The 20,803-nt window shown below is 39.1% G+C and overlaps 2 protein-coding genes across 3 annotated transcripts in view; both read right to left on the minus strand.

The window, feature by feature from the left end:
- rprd2b (regulation of nuclear pre-mRNA domain containing 2b) overlaps window positions 1–7,198 on the minus strand; it is a 20,077-nt gene extending 12,879 nt beyond the window's left edge. Inside the window, exon 1 of the mRNA XM_085291999.1 lies at window positions 6,990–7,198. Coding sequence (XP_085148125.1) covers window positions 6,990–7,185 — 196 coding nt within the window. The 5' untranslated portion in view covers window positions 7,186–7,198. The remainder of the gene's footprint in view (window positions 1–6,989) is intronic.
- A 195-nt stretch (window positions 7,199–7,393) lies between these two features.
- Window positions 7,394–18,095, minus strand: prpf3 (PRP3 pre-mRNA processing factor 3 homolog (yeast)). Of its 2 annotated transcripts, none has more exons than XM_085292004.1 (17): window positions 17,884–18,095; window positions 17,305–17,458; window positions 16,580–16,710; window positions 15,995–16,162; window positions 15,794–15,880; window positions 15,402–15,664; window positions 15,164–15,282; window positions 14,875–15,062; window positions 14,611–14,777; window positions 14,430–14,512; window positions 12,044–12,187; window positions 11,853–11,952; window positions 11,645–11,758; window positions 11,407–11,525; window positions 8,369–8,446; window positions 8,220–8,275; window positions 7,394–8,121 (listed from the first exon to the last, which is right to left on the minus strand). In XM_085292004.1, exons 2-17 carry the CDS (start codon window positions 17,447–17,449, stop codon window positions 7,972–7,974), a joined length of 2,112 nt encoding a protein of 703 aa, XP_085148130.1. In that variant the 5' UTR covers window positions 17,450–17,458; window positions 17,884–18,095; the 3' UTR covers window positions 7,394–7,971. The 2 variants fall into 2 exon arrangements, with proteins under 2 accessions (XP_085148130.1, XP_085148129.1); XM_085292003.1 differs by having other exon boundaries at window positions 15,402–15,688.
- Window positions 18,096–20,803: the final 2,708 nt, after the last annotated feature.

Below are 20,803 nucleotides of genomic sequence, written 5' to 3' on the forward strand. Positions count from 1 at the left end.
TCTCTTAATGTGTTTTTTACATTTGAATTAGACTGGATTATCACCTCAGTCTAAAACAGAAGCAGCCTTTTATAAACACAATAATCTACCAGTAAAAAATAATAACAATAAACAAGAAGAAAAGGAGGTGAAAGTATTTCCTCTGCCTCAGCTCTCACCTTGTTACCTTCCATTATATACAGCAAGCTGTGCCAAGATAACTTTTTGAGTTGCTGACCTTTTAATTAAACCCCCAAAAGTCAGCAAATTTTAGGCTGGTAAAACAAACCTTTAAAAACCTTTTTTAAGTAGTTTCTTAATAGCAATAATTAACATACAAAACACAATATTATGCATTTAAATTTAATTTGAAACTATTAAATCAGTTCCATCATAATATCAATTTTAAATATCAGTGAAACCTGTGGCACAACAGTAAAGACACAGTGTCAGTCTGTGACTAAGCACGAGGAGCTTGAGCGGCCTAATTCTCAACCTGTGGAAACTGAGGTTGTGGCTTCGTTAAATCTCTGCATGTGCATTCCCAGTAGTGCTGTGACAGCAAGGAAGGTGAGTTTAACCACCAATTAATTAATTATCCTTTCACAACCAATGCCGTGCATTTTAGGAACGTGTAAATTGTAGGAACAGAACTTAAGGGACAACATCTTTGTATGAAAATTAGTGAAAACACCCAAACAGCAAACAAATCAAATTTTAATTTGTGTGACAGGAGATCTTTCTTCAAACTCTAGGGCTGCACGATTATGGCAAAAATGATAATCACGATTATTTTCACTGAAATTGAGATCTCGATTATTTGACGATATTTATTTAACAATAACAATGTATTGAATAATGACTTTAAAGAGTGTCAAAAAATAATATAAAATAGTGTGCAAATACTGATAACAGTGCAAATGTTTGCAATATAAAAAACAAATGAAAAATGTAAACATCTATGTTTAGTGAACTTTGCAGTGTTGCTCTGTGGTGCAGCTACGACACTGTAGCAAAGTTTACACACTATGTCTACTTGATCCACGTCTGACTCTGTGAACCCATAATGTTTCCACACCACTGAAGTTTTTTTTACCTTTCTTTTCAACCAACGGCAGTCACTCTCCTCTCCAAATAACTTCTGCTTAGCTTTCCGAGCTTCCCTCGGGTCCTCTTAATCAGTGGTCCCCAACCCCCAGACCTCGGACCGGTACCGGTCCGTGAGTCGTTTGGTACTGGGCCGTGAGAGTTGAGGCTCAGGTGTGAAATGTATAGTTTTCAGGGTTTTTATCGGTTTTCAGCATTATTTTGTTATCGTTTTTATCGTTTACTCGGTTTTCCTGGGTCTTTTCACGTGTGTTATGAATAAATTTTCTTTTTTTCGGTACCGGTACTAGTTTTATTTTGTTGTATTTATCCGCGACACCTTAAAGGCCGGTCCATGAAAATATTGTCGGGCATAAACCGGTCCGTGGCGCAAAAAAGGTTGGAGACCGCTGCTCTTGTGACACATGTTCGAAATGCAGAGAGGGGCGCTCGATTTGCCACACAGAGCAGCGAGAGAGTAAAGCACGAGGGAGGGGCTAATAATCGGCTCAGTCTTTTTTAATGATCGTTGAAAGCCCAGATCGTAATCGAGATTAAAATTCGATTAATTGAGCAGCCCTATCAAACTCCGCTCTAAATCATACATTAAAACTTTATTTATGAGAGACTTGCGTGTGAAATAATAAAAATGTCACTAAGTAGGACGAAGTATACATACTGCTATTCAACATCATGATGTTAGTTGTTATCCTTTAATAACAAGTATTGTTGGGCAGAAAACTGAGAAAGTTTTATTTTAGAATCTATATTATGCATGATTAGACAAGATAAAGGAACAATGAATGTTTAATTAATGTAATACTGTTTCACTGTGTTCAATTTTTTCATCTTCTTTGTTTCTACTTTAGAAGTGATTTTCCCCCACTTGTTTTTAACTTTAACTGAATTGAGAATTTACTCAGTCATGTTCCTTTTGAATTACACATTACCTTTTTTGTTATGTCAAATTTATTTAAATAGCACATTTAACACAGAGTTGACCACAGTGCTGTACCTTAAAGTATAGAGCCCGCTCCCAGAACTACATTAAAATACTTTGTGTATTATAGATCAAGATGTGTGTCTATTCTAATAAACTGAAAAACTGACTATACTATAATGCATTAAATTACAATTAGGTAAAAGATACAGTATTAAGCCCAAAAGTTGGAAAATTACAACAACAACAAAAATACTCAAAGTCTACAAAACTTCAATATGACAACAAAGCTTAAGAGTTTAAAATAAGCAGAACTGAACAGAAAAGTGAGACAAAACTGAGTTTAAAACCCCCCCCAACTAAAATATAAAATAAAACAGGTACCACAGTTTGACAGATTTCCTTTCTTAAAACTTGGCATAAAAACTGAATCAGCCTGAAAAAACCCCCCAACAAAAAACAAAACTCCACTGCCTGTTGTCTATGTGGTGCAGTAGTTGGTCTGAATTATCCATGACAGACACTTTTGCATCTAAAAAAAGGTCCCTCAAGCATTTTTATCATCGTCCACTCAGACCACTGAAAAATGTTACTCATTACATGTATTGTGCTGCCTCACTCAAATGAGTAGTGAGAGAGAACAGTTAAGACGGGTTGACCTCTCCATGACAGAGAGCATCTTTAGCATGGTTATCAGCAGCCGGGAACATTATCTCAAAGATAAGAGCAAGCCTCACTCCAGAGCATGTCCTCTACAAACGTGTATTTATGAACCGAATCATCTGTAAAATTTGGAAACTTGTCATTTTGGACCGGAAAAATAATATTTTTAATTTAATTTGAAGCTTGATTTGTACTTATGGACAAAAGTCATTTGGGTTTCCTTTTTGCACATTATTATTTTTTTGTTTGAATACTACTAGCACTTTAATTTGTATTATCTAATATTTTTATTTATTATTTTCAAATTCATATGTTTCCTGGGTAATTATTTTAATTTTCTGTGGGATGAGACAACAGGATGACAGTCACAGGTGGGCAGACTTGAGCAGGTGAGGCACTGGAGCCTAGAAGAGAAGGTCTGCCCAACAGGACGAGGAGATGAGAATTACTGAAATAATCATTGACTAATCAAAGAAAAACTGGAAGATTATTCAACTACCAAAATAATCTTTAGTTGCAGCCCTACAACAAAGTCCCTTCTGATCAGTTTGCTCTGGTCTCCATCAGCACACAAAAGCTCAAATGGTACACAGCAGTTCATTTGTATTGTCAGCATAAACTAATCTCATCATTGTTCTGTGGGCAGCCATGCAGGGTGGGAATTATAAAAAAAGAAAAGGAAAAGAAAAATGCCCACATAGTAACTGGACTTAGCCACTGAAACAGAACGTCCCATTGGACAGATTAGCTTTCTAAAACACAGGGCCTGAGCCTGCAAAAGAAGAGCCTGCAGCAATAGTGTGTCTGCTGATTTTGTGTGTTTTCAGCACTTTTTTTTCTTTATTTATTTTCATACCAATAGATCACATGCTCAAGATTAGAAAACATGCTTAAATACTGATGGTTCATTTCAGCTTTCTAAATTTTAGTTCATGCTAACTTTCTTGCTGGAGTTTATGACTACTAGGGCTGTGCTATCATATATCATTCATGATAACACTGGTACAAATTCTGAAATGATATATTACTACAGAAACATCATTTGTTTTCTATTACAGAGTGTGCCCAACAACAGCATTAAGCCCAGGCATGTCTGAGAGTGAAAGCAATTGTTAGGATTATTAAGATTTAGTATGTGAAAAATTAGCTTCAACAACCTCCAACAATCTACAGTACTTTGCAATATATGCAAGAAAACTGTTTCCACTAAACGTGGAACACACACACACACACACACACACACACACACACACACACACACACACACACACACTTTTCTACTTGAAAAAAAACAAAAAGTACAACAACAGAATGAAAGAGGACCTGCTAGCAGCTGTGATGCTTCAACCAAATATAAACAAATGTCTCCACCGAGCAGTGCTGGAACACTCGCTAGTTGCACTCCATATGACAGGATGAATATTACTTAGGCCGTTAAGCAGTTGGCTAAAAACCTAAACAGAGATAACATCCTAGGTAGAAAATATTCTTCAGTTTTATTATGCAGCAACTGAAGAGTTACAAAGATAAGTTTACTTAAAAAAATAAAAATAAAAATAACTACACTAAACGTTAAGTAGTTATGTTACTTACAGTTTCCAGGAAAAACACTACCCAGGGTACATACGGGTTTACATGTTACTTATGCTGTGTCACTGGCTATAATGCTGCTACTACAATGACAGTAGCTCATTAAAACATTCCTGAAAGGTGCAGTGAACATTCCTGAAAGGATCAGGAAAGTCATCAACCAGGAACCAAATTTGGTTTGTGAATCTGAACAATCTACAACAGAAACAACAACACAGAAGCACTATTTCAATATGACTTTACCAGCACTTCAAGCATCTATTTCATTTAATCATGCATGCACCAACATAAATAAAGAAGCACAGAATATGTAGGGCAGTTGGCCTGCCTTGTTCTTCCCACACAACTCTACAAAGCTGATGAAATTTATTTACTGCAGGCTTAAAAATAACAATCAGCCCATAACCCATCAAAACCTATACAAATAAAGATAAAGGCAGCAAATGTATTTCTAATAGCAACGGATAAGGAGGGAGAGACTTATCAAATGTACTGTAGACACTTAAGGGGCACAAATTAAAGAAACGGGAGTGAAAAAACTAAAGTATATTGCAGAGACTTTGACTAGCTCTAAATAATACAAACAGGTGCAAATTTATATGGACTTGAGGGAAACTTTTAAAAACAGCATTACTACATTTTCAAAACATGATTCGGTTTGTTTGTTTGGGGTTTTTTTTTTTAAGCAAAGAATCAAAGTTTTCAAACACATCTCATCATCATCCATGAGAATCTGTCACAAAAAGCTCACCTAGCAACTGACCAAAATGCATAATCCTCCTCGGCTTTTGGGTGAGCTGTCTTTTTGTTAGCAAGATTACGCAAACAAACTACCAGGCCAAGGTGGAGAATAGGAAAAGGAAGAAGCCATTACATTTAGTGTTGATCTGAATTCGTTTCTTTAAAAACGCACGGTTTGGCATTGGCAGACAAGTGTGCTGATTAACTGCCCTTCCACTGAATTGCTCCACACTGCGATCCCGGCTGGTCTTATTAGATTTATTATGCAGGAGGATTCATAAAAACTCATAAGATACAAGTACATGGAGGGAGTAGAGATAAGAGTGCCGCCTTGAAATGTCAACATAGTGTTAGAGTGCAAAAGCAGAGATGACTGTAGTGACTAAGGAAATGCTTTCAAGGCTACAACTCTTCATAACTCCCTCTTGATAACTTGTTCTATTATGGAGGGCTCTTTTAGCATTTAACCAACACAACTAACTAGCAGCTATTTATTTTTTATTATTTGGCCATGACATGTTTTGGGATCTAGAACTACATCCAATTTAGGGTTTTGGGGAGTGCTGAAGCCTACACCAGATGTCACTAGACCTTAATAATGTGAGTCCTTGACAGGTTGCCAGTCCATAACAGGACAAACACACAGAGACAAAACCATCCACACACACATCCAGTTTAAAACCACAAGTTAACCCAGCATGTATGTCTTTGGACTGTGGGAGGAAGTTTTAGTACCGACAGAGAACCAACGCATCCACAAGGGGAACATACAAAGTTAATAAAAAGCATAAGACATAAAAAGCAAGATCTATGAGCAATTGTGTTTCCAATATATCTGACATATTAACAAAATATTTCTGATGTAGCAAAATATTAGTATATGTTGATTTAAGAAAGCTACAATGATAAGACTCATGCCTCTTATGAGACCTCTTTACACTCAACATCTTAAATCGGAATTACTGGTACAGATATAAAATTTTATTATTTAAAAGTGCATTTCAGATATCTAGCATTGAGGTTGAAAGGCACAAAATTACATCCTTACTAGATAAAAGTTTAACCTAACTAGACAGGATTTAATATCAAACAACGTAACTTCTACTTCTAATGTAAGAACTGTTGCGCACGTGTACTCTGCTACTTAAGATATATTTAATTAGAAACCAGTCTAAACACGTTATGGGAATGTCAACGGGGATTATAACACGTCAGAACAAAATAATAACTATCTAACACATTTTAAACAGAAGCCAATAGTAAAGGGTGAGGTGCTGTAATTAAAGTGTATTACACGATATCTACACTGCACATACCCACTATATGGCATTATCGTTAATACTAATCTGACAGGAGATAAATGAAGTGTAGATAGTTTAAACGACGTTATCACCGTTTGTTTGGAAAGTTTGGAACTACAGCTAGTCTAGTTAATTTTGCATTTTTAGTATAAATGTTAAATGAGCTTGTCGGTAAAAATTAATAATATAATAACAATGAAAGGGACATACGAGTTTAATTTAAGTGGATCGCTCCTTTATCGCTTCACGCGTCCTCTAAATAAACTATGCTCGATACGACCAGCCGTCAGGAACAACTCAAACCACCATGCACCAACTAAAGCTAACATGCAGCTGATTAAATCAGTCTAAAAATAATATTTTTATCATGTTTGCTCTTCGGCTTAAAAGCGCAGTGCCGTGAACCCCGGGAGGCCCGACTGTAAACATCGCTAGCAGTAGCTTTGCTAACATTAGCAGCTAATTTCAAGCAACGGCAGCGTTAGCTTATAAATATGCTGCATATCAAAAAACTTGAACTTCGTTCAGGGGGTAAATTATTGCTCTTTTGTGCACTAAACAACTTTGTCCCTAACGCAATAAACTGCAGCCGAGTTTTGCAAACTGGTAGCTGGTCCAGACAGAAATGCATTTGAAAAATGGCTAAAATGCGCTAGCTAGCGGATTAGCTTCAGTGACAAGCTACTCACATTTCTTGAGCCACTTCATCCAGTAGCGGACGATAAGGCTGTGATGTCTCTTGTTTTCAATGCACCAAGCTGAAAGTCCTTGTATTGACTCCATAGTGTTTGAAACTCCCTGAAAACGCCGGTCCAAAGACGCTTCCAGAGCAGCGGTGGAGCTGCGTGAGCCGTGACCACTTGCAGCCCCTGAACCGGCCGCCATCTTTCCAACTCTGTGGTGCTGCTGGGGATGGAGGAGCTAAACTAATGAGGACTGCTGGGGGTAAAACACGCCCCCCTGTTTTACTTTATTAGGAGAGCAAAACTAGAGCTACAAGCACAAGCGCAAAAGAAAACAGTGCACTACCAAAACCTAATATATAGTTTATATATTAATAAAATAATTCAGTTACAGAAAATATGGTGGAGGCGGCGCTTAAAGTTGGTTTATTTGAGATGGTCACTGTACAGAGAACTATAGCAACAACTGAGTCAAACTCCTCCTTTTACCTAAACAAAAAAACTAAACACATTGAGGCATTTTAAACTGTGAAAGATAGTTTTCTCTAAATGTGTGGGGCATCTCTTTATTGAAGTGCTTTAGTCAAAGCAGTTTTATTTTCACCAAACTTCAATCTTTACATAACCTGACAGTTTCTCGTCATCTCATCACATGTCTCATGTAATGATTTCCATAACATAATGCAATCTGCCAGACTGTATTTAATAATACAGGAAATATCTAACAGAAGAGTCTACTAGCCAAAAAGATGAACACTGATGCAGACCTACATACATACTGTTCCTACACACATCCTGATCGGTCACACATTCTCACAAAAATATCCACACAGGGTCACTGTTCCTTGTTTTCAATGTTCAAGTCTCTTGATATCGCCTCTTTCCCCTGCAGCAGTCAGCAGTGAAGGCTGGCTAGCTGTGAGGCTGTTGATCTGGAGGTTTGTAGGAAGAGAGCCCTGACTGAAACTAGATACTCCGCTGACAAGTTTCAGTCGTCTGTGGTCTCCAACACACTCTGGCTCAGGGCTAGGTCCCAGTAGTGTTCAGTGCCGTGCTTCTTGAAGTGTTCTCTGGCCATGCTCTCTGTGGGGCACTGCTTGAACTTAATCTCTCCATAGCTACGCTCTTTAGCTGTTCCCTAAAGAACCAAAAGGAATCATTACACTTGAGCAACATCACAAAAAACAAATTGTAATTAAAAGTGAGTACGCAACAGAAGGCAAAATATTCACTCACCTCCCAAATCAACCAACACTTGTTGTTCCTCTTCGTATCATCATCACCATCTGGATCTAATTAGGAATAAAAGGCAGAGATTTTCATCTCACTAAAATACTGTATATGCTTGCATTTGCATAAAGAATCAAAATTCAAAACAATCTCACCATCTCTCTTGCTGTTGTGTTCCTCCCATTTGATTCTGTGCATCATCAGCCTCTTGAACTTTTTCTGCGATTTGGGCCCTAAAAGGAAGGAGAAATGTAGACTTAGGCCCAATTCCAATCCAGTCCTCTTCTTATTCTATTCATTGTTTTGAAATGAAGGGTCTAATACATTAAAGCACTATTTTAAGCCAACTACTTGTAAATCCCAAAGAGATTTGTCTCTCCTCCTGGGATTAAGCTGCAGATCTTTCATTTGTGGGGCAAACGCATAAACCCCAACACTATGGAGCCACTAATTCCATGACAGTGTCAAAGTAAATAGCTCTTCTGGTAAATTTGTACATCACTTTATATATATTTTATGAAAGCGCTTCCTAATTTATTCATTGTTTTTATTTTTGTTGTGATGATGCACTGGCAAACTGTCCTTTGTACACCACCTCCCACCCTGTGTTAGCAGAGATAGGCCCTTACATTACTTTGACTTGGATACATCATTAAAATGCTAATAGTGAATAATAATAATTTTAAAAGAGATACGAATGTCAAAAATTAAGAGGTAAACTATGGATATGAATGCAAACTTAAGAGGTTGTGGACATGGACTAGCAAAATGCATGTAGAAGAGGGTAAGAAGCAATACATAAAGAAAAACTTTATTGCTTGACTGACGTGTTTTTGACTTGTAGCTTACATCATAAAACAATTCAGACAACTTTTTATGACCTTAACAATCTAACTGTAGTATGTTGAAGATGACACGGCCAAACAGAAGGAAAAGAAGGACCCACAGAGACAATTTATGGATGTAATGAAGGAGGACATGCAAGGGTTGGTATGACAGAGGAGGACCCCTAGGACAGGGATAGAGGCAGATGATCTGGTGTGGAGACCCCAAAAGGGAGCAACCAAAAAGATGAGGAGGAGGAGAAGCACAAAGCGTGCAGCTGTCTATCCCAAACCTTCATTATGAAATCCTTTAGCAGCCCCAAATGTAATACACCGAGTAGTGGATAGAACAGACCTTAAACTCTGACTGTGTTTATCCCATTGCTTTAATTTCTGAAGCAGTACCAGGAAAGAAATTTTGTAGAACCCAATTAATTGCCTTCTACATGATTTCAGTAGTTTAGAACCAAAGGGAACAACTCCAAGAATTAAATGCACTGGGCTCTCACTAACATTTCACACCCTAGCAGTTAGGCAAATTAGCAGTGGGGAAAAGCTTGTGATTAAGGGCTCACGAGCAGCTTTATAACAAATCATCTACAGATTACTTTTAAAAAGAGCTTTGCAGAAACTTCAGGTGCAGAATAGACAATTTTTATTTGCATTTCTGGTTCTCATTCTATATTCTAACATCTATATTTGCACATGCAAAAGTAGATAGTAAATGTCTGGAAATTTGCATAGCTTAACAAATAGAATTCTAGTCAAAAACCTTTTCATAAAAAGAAATACATATATCTGTACAATTTTTATGGAGATGGGCAGTATAAACGGTATATGGTAGAGACGATATAAATTTGGCCAACGGTAGAGATTTTGACTTCACCCCTCTACCGCTATAGCGCATGTTAAGGGTGTCATCGAGCTGCACCTGTTTTGGTCGAAAGCATTGCAGTGGCTACAAACAACATCATTTGCAAATTACTGCGCTTCCTCCACTTCCATACCGTTGATTCATTAATGCTGAATTCTCTCGCCGCTGCTCTATTCCCATGTTGTTGCAGTATATTAATGACTAACCTCGTATTGTGGATGGATTATCTCAGTTGTTCTCCTGACTGAAGTTTGGTCCGTTTATAGCATCCTGCCATGCAATTGCATTTGTCCCTAACCACCAGAATCCCTCACGTTAACTTTTATCAAGTGGGGAAAAGTTAGCGTTCATCCTTCAGCTTCACTGTGCTAATGTTATGCTAATGTAGCTGTTTTGCTAGCGATCACGTAGGACATCATTATATACCAGCTAGTCCGATTTCAGTAACCCTACAAAAGTGACTGCTGTTTACTTTTCTGTCTTCATTTATGTTGGAAGTGATAGAAGAGCTGTACGTTTTAATTTTTTTTATTAATCTCTCAGTCAGAACATGGCATATCATGTTTAGGTGGAAACTAGCAAGCTAACTTCCTGCTAACTTCTAACTCCGTTCAGTTTAATAAATTCTGTTTTCATGGATGCCTGGATGTTGAACTTAATTGTTACACCTGATAAAGCAGCAACACTGATCATTTTATTAAAGATGAAATAATTTAGACAGTTTTTAATTCTCAGTGATGCCGCAGTGTTCTTTTGACTTTGGGACCTGAAGAGAGGGAGTTTTGGACCCAGATTACTCTGCAAGGCTCCTGACTACGGTAGCCGTAATACTCCGGCAATCCATCAAGCAGTGCGCCTTCATAGCTTACCAAAGTCGTACTAAAACATTTTTGACAGATTTCTGCGCACCGTGTAACACATAAAATCGGTTCGAGGTCCGTAAGCACAACCAGAATTCATACATAAGGCGCACTGTCAATTTTTGAGATAATTAAAGGATTTTAAGTGTGCCTTATAGTGTGTAAAATATGTTATACAGAAGAAAAGAATATATATCGCGATATATATCGCTACCGCACATGCTTCAAATTATACCGCAATATGGATTTTAAGCCATATCACCTAGCCCTAGAGATCGTTCATGAGAGCTAACCAATGCAGAATCAGACATGTATCTATAGATACAAGAATCTGTTCATTAAGGGCTAAGTGACACAGGCTTAGAACAATTGGAGACTCACCAGCAGTTGCTGGGAGTCACAAGGGGGCTCTGGTTACAAAAAGGTATACTGTGCAGCAGCAAAAACATTCTTGTGACTGCTTTGGTTACTAACAGGCTGCTGCAGTTGCCTGTAGTTTGCATGGAAGAAGCCAACTTGTCTGCAAACGCTTGCTAAACACTCTGTGAGGAATAGGGAAACTTGAAAATTGTTTATTACATTAAGGGTAATAAGCAATAAAACATGTCTTGGCATCTGTCGGTGTCATCACTTACCTCCTTCCACCACAACAATGTTGACATCTTTGTGCAGAACAACTGTGCCTGTCAGGTATAGCTGGTTGGCATTGGCTTCCACTTTAAACTTCTTAGAAGGATTTTGCAGGTTTCGAATCCTGAGTAGGGAAGATGCTTAAATCAGTCACACTTCCTAACAAACATACTTAGCATTATACATTTTACTATTAACTACTGTATTTTACTTATGAGCTCGCTGCTCCCTTTAAACACACACCTGTACACTGCGATGTGAACACCATTAGTGAGGTCTTCTTTTAACTTCTTGACCTTCTTCTCTTTTCTTTGCTCTGCTGTGAGCTTGCGAGCTGCATTGGCCTCCTCGTGGGCCCTGAAATGCAGAGGGCAATGTTAGACAAAACCTAGGGAAAGCCTCTACAAACATAAACAAAAGGATAAATATGGAAATTATCTGTGTTACTGACTTTTGCCTCTTGGCCATCTGCGCTCTAACATGTGCTTCTACTTTTGTGGGGTCCTGAACCGCCTCCGTCCCCAAGACTCTCATCAGGTTGGAGATCCGCACTGAAAATAATCAAAGCAAACATCAGTTGAATTCTGTTTAATCTTTCATTATAATAACTTTTATTTATTGTGGTGATTTGCACATGCGTACCTTTGGGCTCTGGTGGAGGCATCAGTCCTAGACGAACCTTCTCTTGCAATTCTTTCTGTCCTTCCCTCCGTGTCTGCCGTCTAAGTTTCTTTTGTTCTTTCTTCGTCAAGTATACACCTAGAGTTACTGGCTTATCTGTGTCAACTAAAGGGGAAAAAAGAAAGGAATATATAACAGCTAGTGATACATAAACACCACTAAGATATTTGAAAGGGTGTGTGATTATGTTAAGAATTGTTATTTTTTAATTATTATTTAATTTATTATGTATTCTTTTTTTTTTTTCAAGTATGTTCTTAAAAAAATACAATGAAATAAAAATAACCTAAAAACCTACAGCAGATGAACAAACTGTCAAGAAGCGATTCATAAGGAATGAAAACAGGGATAGGCTGAAGTATGCCAAATTACACACGAACTGAACTGAAAATCAGCAACAGATCTTATGGCGTGATGAATCCAAATTTGAAATGACTAGGTCATATCAACATCTATATGCACAGAGAAGATCAGGGGAGAGGTGGTGTCCAATGTTCCCTCTAATTTTTCATATGTCTGAGCGAACACAAACTCCTTGAACGGTCCCTTGGACCACTGTGAGCAACAGTAGACGTGTGCCTTGTGGTCACACCAGCATCAAATCCATCCAAGTTACATGGAGTCATGTAACTCTCTGTCTGCAAAATACAGTATATAATGACCAATGTTGGGCAATTTAATTATATAGTTACTTCTTCAAAAAAGTAACTGAGTTATGCAAACAAAGTTTTTTGCAGCTGTTTACCTAAAAATGCAGCCAAGGCATTTTCTGCATCAAATTTGATGCCACACAAATTATTTGTGCCACTCCAAAAATAATTTCTATCCACTATGAGATAAAGGAGAACAACAGCTTGATACCTGCAGGCCTGACAACAGGAGATTTATCACTCCTGTAACATTCAGCAGTCGCCTCACTGTTCTGACACACACAACAAAACTATTGACTACACTACACACTAACTACACAAGATTTGCGCTAAATGTTGCAAATCTCTCACATCTCAAAACACCGCCGTCATTCCTAAAACTTCCCCCTTCCTAAACAACTAAATGCCATGTTGCCATATCATTTTTTGATTGGTCGACGTGGTACATTTTTCGACCAATAGGAAAGGGTGGGGTTTTTTTGGTTTTGTCTTTGCTCACAGGCGGAGAGTGCTTTCGAGCATTTTCCTCATAAAACGCAGTTTGTAGAGTTTCTTCCCGCAGTAAATATAAACAACGATAGTATTCAGGAAGAAAACCAAACCGTCAATTGTTCCGTCTGCCCTGCTCACATCTCCAATGGTTGTACACGTTGTCTTTAACGTGGCTTCACTCCACATCAGCCGCTTTGCTAGCTAAAACACCGGTGTCGGCACATAAGGACGCTGTCATAGCCTGTCAACGACGTTGATTAGCTGCGTATATACGAATGTGAATCGCATCGTTGGCTGGACTATGGGAGAAGGTGGCATCGTTCTAATCCCATACGGGAGCAGCCAGTCACTTACTGACTAACACTGCAAAACAGAATTGTTAAAGTATTCATTTTAATTTCAATTCAGGTTAGATTATTTTTTTGTGCGCAATGCAGATTTTCTGTGCGCAGAGAGCGTGCCAGCAGTGCGCAAATGCGCACGCGTGCAGCTTAGAGGGAACATTGGTGGTGTCTACATCCATCTGTAAAACACAGTGGAGGCTCTGTTATGGTTTCAAGCTGTATTTCAGTCTGTGGTGCTGGAAAGCTTTTCAAAACTGATGGAATTACGAACACAGAAAATTGCTGAGATTTTGATAGACTATGAATGTGCCATCTGGAAAGCATGTTACTGACAACAGCTTTATTTTTCAGCATGACAATGCTGACAAACACGCTGCCGATGCAGCAAAAGCTGGACAGAAAAAGACACAGTGGAACACCATCAGTCATGGACTGGACTCCCCAAAGCCCCATCCTCAACATTATCGGAGCAGTGTGGGATCATCTTGACAAGAGAGCAGAACAAAAACAGCCAACATCCAAAGAAGAGCTTTGAATATCCTTCAAGAACCCTGGAGAACTTTTCCTGAAGACTAGTTGCATGTTGCTCATACCACATATTGACCTTCAAGCCTATTAGAATTGTAAAGCCTCTGTTTAGCCCTAATATACTGTATTTGTATGTATGGTTGCACAAGTTTCAATAACTCACTGTACCCATTTACCATTTTAATAGCTAAATATATTAATATTAATTAATTAAACTGAGTGGTGGCTCAAGACTTCTGCACATTACGGCATAAGGACATTTTTAACAGTTAATAATGATTTTGTAGGACAAAATCTCTTTTAACTTACACATTTTACCTCCTATAGACTTACCTGGTGGGCTCATTTGGGCAGGATGTTCCACCAGGCTGGTCACACCAAACAGCTCTAACGCTTCAAATTTTGTGTCTGAATTTCTTAAAATTAAAAATAAAAAAAAACATTATTATTGCCATGTATTCCACACATTCCTGATAGCAAACTCAATGTTTAAGATCAAATTTTGATTTCTTACATGTCTATGTTGGAAGGCAGGATGAAAGAGTCCCACCACTCAATATTGGGAACCTGTCCCTCTCCAATCTCCTTTTTAGGAGCAATCAGTGCTAGCTTGGTTGAAGCCTGGATTCCTGTCTTCTTTGCTGCCTGGGCAATCTCATTCTGCAACCTTTCCAACTGGGCCTGATCCATACAAGAGAGACAAGAGACATATGATGACTTTCTTTTTCTTAAATTCTAAATATTCTCTTTCAAACAACTGGGACAGGGTTGTACCAACCTTAGTTCTAATTCTCTGAGCAATCTTCTCAAAGCGTCCCTGGTCATGGAATTTGAAAGTCCTGCGTGCACGCTGAGCTGGAGGAACAGGCACACGCTGGTCGAAGTAGGATGTGGACTCCAAGTCATCTCCGGGCTTCTCCTTCAGCTGCTGGCGGAACTGCTCTCTCTTTACTGCTCGAATGTTAGCTACACATGGAAAGAAACATGTTTTGTGGAATATCAAAACAAAGAAAACACATTGTGTATGTTTGTGTACAAATACTGGATCAGTGTATCCATGTATGTACCTTTGAGCGTAGGCATGCGGTGTGTGAGTTCAACCTCTTTGCCACTGGCATCTACAGTTCTTCCCTTCTCATCCAGGATAAGAGGTGTCGGTTTGTTCACCTCCTTGGGTTCTACTTTGCTGTAGTTACACATAAAGAGAAAGCAGTTCAATGTCAATTGAGCACAAAGACATCACCTACTTTTTTCATGTCTTGTGCACATTTTAAAATTGTATATTTATAGTCTGACATCACTTACGGTGGAGCAATCCCCATGGCATGTAGATTAGCTAGTGCCACAAAGTTTTGTGGCCCAGTGTTCCCCAAAACCCCGAGGATGCCAGGTTTCATAGCTAACTGGGACTGAATGCGAGCCTGTAGCTCAGCAGCTTTACGGGCCTTCTCAATTGCATCATTCATGAAGCTGGCAGCCTGGTAGGGAGCGATGGATGACCCACCACCAGCTGCTGCAGCACCAGCAGTGCCAAGAAGTCGAGAGAGTGGAGGGCCATCCAGCTGTGACTGTGAAGTGGGAACAGGCAACCGCTAGAGTCAGAAAGAAGTTAGAAAGGTTTTAAATAGAATTTAAAACCTGAAAAGACTACAGTTCTTTATTTAGTATGTATTTTTATGGGAAAGAAATCTCATTACTGTTGTAGCAGGAGCTGGAGCAGTAAAGCTTAGTTGTTTCTTCCTTTCTTCGATCTGTTTTGTGGCTGCTTCCATCATCTGTTTGATCTGTTAGGACAGCAAAAGGATTCAGAGGTGACTGACGAAGAAAAAAAACCGACTATACTTACATATACACACACATATATATATATATTGTCTATTGCACCAAGTATTATGTACCTGTATTTTGGTGAGCATGCCGGGGCTCTCTGATGGAGGTCCTGGTATCACCTCAGGTTGCTCCACCTCCTCAAAACGGGGGACTCGTTTCCTCTTTGCCGTTGTGCCATCTGTTGGCTCGGGAGTTTCTCGCGCTGCGCCTGTGTCAGCCTCTTCACCAAACACATCCTGAGTACAGCCGGCAAACACACAAACACCAATAAAAATAAAAAAAATAAATATCTTATGCAGCAATTAAAGTTTACGTAAGAATAATCAGTATTGTGTCAGTGCAGTCCATGTAGAACTAAAGTTAAGTGCCATCTGAGTGAAACCTCAATTAAGCTTAATGTAGGAGTAAATCAAGTGTAAGGGGATGTTTACATTGAGGTTTAAGTTAATCAAACTGAGGCTTAACACAATCAGTCTAATCACTGCATGCATTGAATGTAATGTATTTATTTTTCTTTAACACAGGTCACTTTTGCATGTGAGCGTGTTAATATAGTCAGTTTTCTTGTCAGAAAACTCCACACCTTCAGATCTAGTTATTCAGTTATATAATGATAATATAAAGCATAAACATTTGCTATGATGTTAGGCTACCTTAAGTTCTCTCTTGCGGTTTTTTTCTCCAGATCCTTTGTTCCCACGTGTGCTGCGGCTCTCCTCGAGGGCTTCAAAAAGTCGCTCTACAAAACCTCCAGCAGAGTCATCGAGAAAAGGACGCAGCTGGTCTGAGAATGATAAATATGAAATAATTAACACTCTGAAAAGAAAATAATGTTACCATAGAATGGCTTAAATACCCACATAAAAATACACACTATGAAAACCCAATACTGACATTTAAACTACAGCACCTGCAGAAGTCAGTCTAACAGACCGAGCAATTATTTCCCAGACAGATGAAATAAATAAATAAATAAACAACCAAACAAATAAAAGCAATAGGCAGCTTTCTTTGTACTCACAATCTTTCATTTGAATGAACAAATGACATGAGTATTTTAACTGGACAGCAAATCTATTACCTTTGCAAACAAGCCCTGCTGATAGCTACATCGCAGATCTTCACACCATCATTTTTTGGGCTGGCTGTCTGCACTATGTTAAGAACCCACAGCTTGGTAGTCATGCCAAATACTCCTAAGAAGGCCAGATAGGTTTTCAGACAGCTGTTGGACTCGTTTCTCTTCAGTGATGGGTGCATTTTGTAACCCGGTAAAACAAATCACCCTGGGATATGCCTCTGATGTCAGAGGCACTTTTGGCTGAACTGAATCGTCACCAGATCTCTAAGTACATAAGAGATATTTCACCGTACTTACCTATGGTCTTCCTTTTGTCTAGTCCCTTTCCCACACAGTGCAATGCTGCAGTCACCACAGTGGGCTCCGAGAAACCCAGCACCTTCTTCACAGTGCGTTCTACCCATGGCCTCAACTCCTCCACCTCCCGCTTTGGAAGAGACATCCTCCAATCCTGCAGAACATCAAATACTTATGTCATGGATTATCGCTACTGAGCATGGTTATCACTTAAATATCTTCGTGATTTCTGGCCTTAATTAGTCATATATCACACAAATGTGATAGTCCCAAACATGAGCTCCAAAACCCGCCGTCCTTTATCCACATAGCTACAGCTGCTCTGACACAGACGTTCACCAGCTTCCAACTAATAAAAACTCCCACATCAACAGTCAGTCACTCCGACCTTGCTGCACTTTGTTAGGTGATGAGTGTTAAGTCAGACTGATTAAATTAAAGCGCCAGCCCGTAGCAACATACATTGCTAAATCAATCACATCCGCCAAACCTCCCTGGTTAGATGCTAACTAACGTTAGCACACCGCTGTACGCGAGCTACCATCACCGGGGAATAACTACTTCATGAGGCTTACAAACCTTAGATTACTCTTCTGTCGTAGTCAGCCCGTTTAAGCCGTGGAGGTAAAAAGAAAACCGATGAAGACTTAGACGCGTAAAACACTCAACGTGCCAAGTTTTCTGCAAAACTTTCTGTTTAGACGCGCGTCCGCACGACGTTTGTTTCAAGCCCCGGAACAGGAAATGGATACAGCTTCTTCTTCGTGGACTTTTTCGCAGAGTCGTTTCGTTTCAAGTGTGCGGTGTTTCCACCTAGCTGCACATGTATGGAAATAGCCATGTTCTCCACAAGGTAAAACGTATTTCTCCCAAATAGTTTTGAAAATCTGAGGATTAAGGAAATTTATTTATCCGTTAAAGTTCGTCCTTGACTACGTTAACATTGTGTCGTTATAGCATTATGCCCATAGCTCAGGGTTTTTCTAGAATTAAAACTGTCCTGTGGGTGTGACTATGCACACTGCATTTTATCACAGTCCTGACGTGTTCACTTTCAAGCCCATTTTACTTCAACTAACCTTACACAAGCCCCAATCAGTTTTCATTTTCACCTGCGAAAACACATTAATGAATCTGCCTATTTAGCTTGGGTCATATTATAAGAGGCACGGCAGTCTTTGGATCCTGGATTTAAATTTAAGGGAAAATTCTCCAACAGCACAAAATAATGGTAGAAGAAGTAAAACATATATAGAAAAAGTTCTTACAATTTATTTATTTATTTATTTATTTATTTATTTATTTATTTTAGCAGATTTGTCTGGTGATACACGCAGTCTTTTGTCCATTTAAATCAAACTAAGCTAAATGACTTTCAAGTTTTTGGCATCATGTAATTGCAGAGCAATATATTTATAGAAATTCTAGCTGAACATTAGGTGTAATAGGAATAATTAGGTACTGGAATAATGGGGTTATGGTTAGGTTCAGTTCTACGCTTCTAGTTTACACATTCAAATTGAAGTCTTATAGCAAAGCAGTTGTAAAGTCTAAATGTGTGTGAGATGCCAGCTTTAGAAGGTTATGTCTTCTAGTTTCTGAGACTATGCTTCTTTATCTTGCTGGTAAAATTCAGCATAAGCCTACCACTAAGTGGATCAGCAGTGACTTGGTGGTTGTTAAGAGGTTAAATCTTTCCCCTGGCAACTTCAAATACCAAAACTAGTTAAGGCTGGATTAAAACTAATGTTTTACATTCTGGGAACTAAGAGAGTGATCTGAATTGCAAATAAAAATCCAAATTGAATAGCTGAAGAAGAGCTTTGGCAGAGAGTATTCACATTCTTCTCCTTTACAAGGTTCATGATAGGGCTTTGTCTTCATATTAAAAGCGCAGTGTTTCAATGATTTTCACAGAACTCAAACTAGTCATAAATATTGCCTAATTATTAACCGCAGCTCAGTCGTGAACCCAGTCCCCTGGTAAAAACATGAGATTATCAGATGATCTCCATTTCCTTCCCCTGAACGCCTGCCTCCTGACTTTTTTCCCTCCCTTTGCATGATGTGGGTCAACTGCGTGCACTTATAGTAGTGTGAGCATGAATCAGTTGCAGAGAGCCCGAGGCTATACCAGGCTGCCAAATGACTCGCTCTCTCTACAGCAAGCCACATCCACGCTTTCGCTCACAGTGCTAATGCTACGTGCAACCATCAGGAAGAGGTGCATATGCAGCATGCTTTAGTTACAACGCATGCTCTTTCTCTATCACCAAAATGTCAGCTAGTCATTACGGGTGTATTCATTTACTCCTACCAAACAGCACACCTCCATCGTCATCATCTGCCGATTCATCACCCATGTACTTAATATTTAGGTCCATGTTTACAAGCACACTACAACCCAAGTTGTGTGAATATGGAAGTAGTGTAAAGGAAGCCTCTAATTAGGACCACAGAATAATACATGGAAATCTGAGGCATTTTGATTACATGCTTTTTCCACCACAACAAACGCCTTTTGTTGTTTTCACTTTGATACCATTTTTCTCCGTGACCTTGAGGAAAATCAGAATGTCATATATTTAGTTTTCCCAAAAACAAGGTCTTACTGATCACTTGTTTTGGTTATTGAGTGTCGTAAATTATTCTTTGTTTAAATTGCTGAACGCAAGTTGCAATGCGATGTTTTGATCTGAAACAGTCTAATGATTTATATATTAGCTGAATTGCAGAAAAATATTCAGCAACTACTTCAATTGAAAATTAAATGTATTTTACCATCATTTAAGCAAGATAGTTTAACACATGAGCCAAGGTGTGAAAACAGGTGTGGGACACATTGGAGAGACCAAACAGCCACTTCACAAGCGCATGGCACAACATAGAAGAGCCACCTCCACGGGACAAGACTAAGCAGTTCATCTGCATCTAAAGGACAAAGGTCATTCTTTCGAGGATGCCAATGTTCACATTTTGGACAGAGAAGACAGGTGGTTTGAAAGAGGAGTGAAAGAAGCCATTTATGTCCACTGTGAGCGACCATCTTTGAACAGAGGCGATGGCTTACGACACCAGCTGTCTGCCATCTATAATATCAGTTTTGAGTTCCCTTCCCAGACGCCTTAACGCCCACTCACACCCTGGGCCATTTGACCTCAGGAAATCACATGATAGGGTGGGGCCAGGTTTCACAATGAGCTCACCCGAAACTCTGGCTGATTGTGACCCACACCCATTTTCACACCTTGGCTCATGTGATTAGGTAGAGGATCATCAGGGGGTCCTTTTGTCCCTCTTTGGGGGGAAACTCCCACTGGGTTTAAATCTGGGACTCTCCACCATTTGACCTTAGAACTGAAGAAGCTTCTCGGATGACAGGTGAAATGTCTTCAAGCAACTTAAAGAAGTTCTTTCCAAGCTCCTTAGACTAAAGTATTCACTGATATATTGCCCAAGAATAACTGCTGCTGACCTTGTTGGCTGTCAGTTATTTAGT

This window comes from Mchenga conophoros, linkage group LG11 (assembly GCF_057382185.1).
Source record: "Mchenga conophoros isolate Kocher_MC1m ecotype Shallow Benthic linkage group LG11, M_conophoros_male_GT1.1, whole genome shotgun sequence".
NCBI classification, from domain to species: Eukaryota; Metazoa; Chordata; class Actinopteri; order Cichliformes; family Cichlidae; genus Mchenga; species Mchenga conophoros.

What these genes read in the sequence shown, in the direction of transcription:
- prpf3 (XM_085292003.1), bottom strand. Translation starts at nt 17,449, where the DNA reads ATGTCTCTTCCAAAGCGGGAGGTGGAGGAGTTGAGGCCATGGGTAGAA. An exon ending in CTCCAGCTCCTGCTACAACA is followed by an intron (nt 15,689 to 15,793) that starts GTAATGAGATTT and finishes TTCTGACTCTAG; the next exon opens with CGGTTGCCTGTTCCCACTTC. An exon ending in CTCAGAGAATTAGAACTAAG is followed by an intron (nt 14,778 to 14,874) that starts GTTGGTACAACC and finishes TGTATGGATCAG; the next exon opens with GCCCAGTTGGAAAGGTTGCA.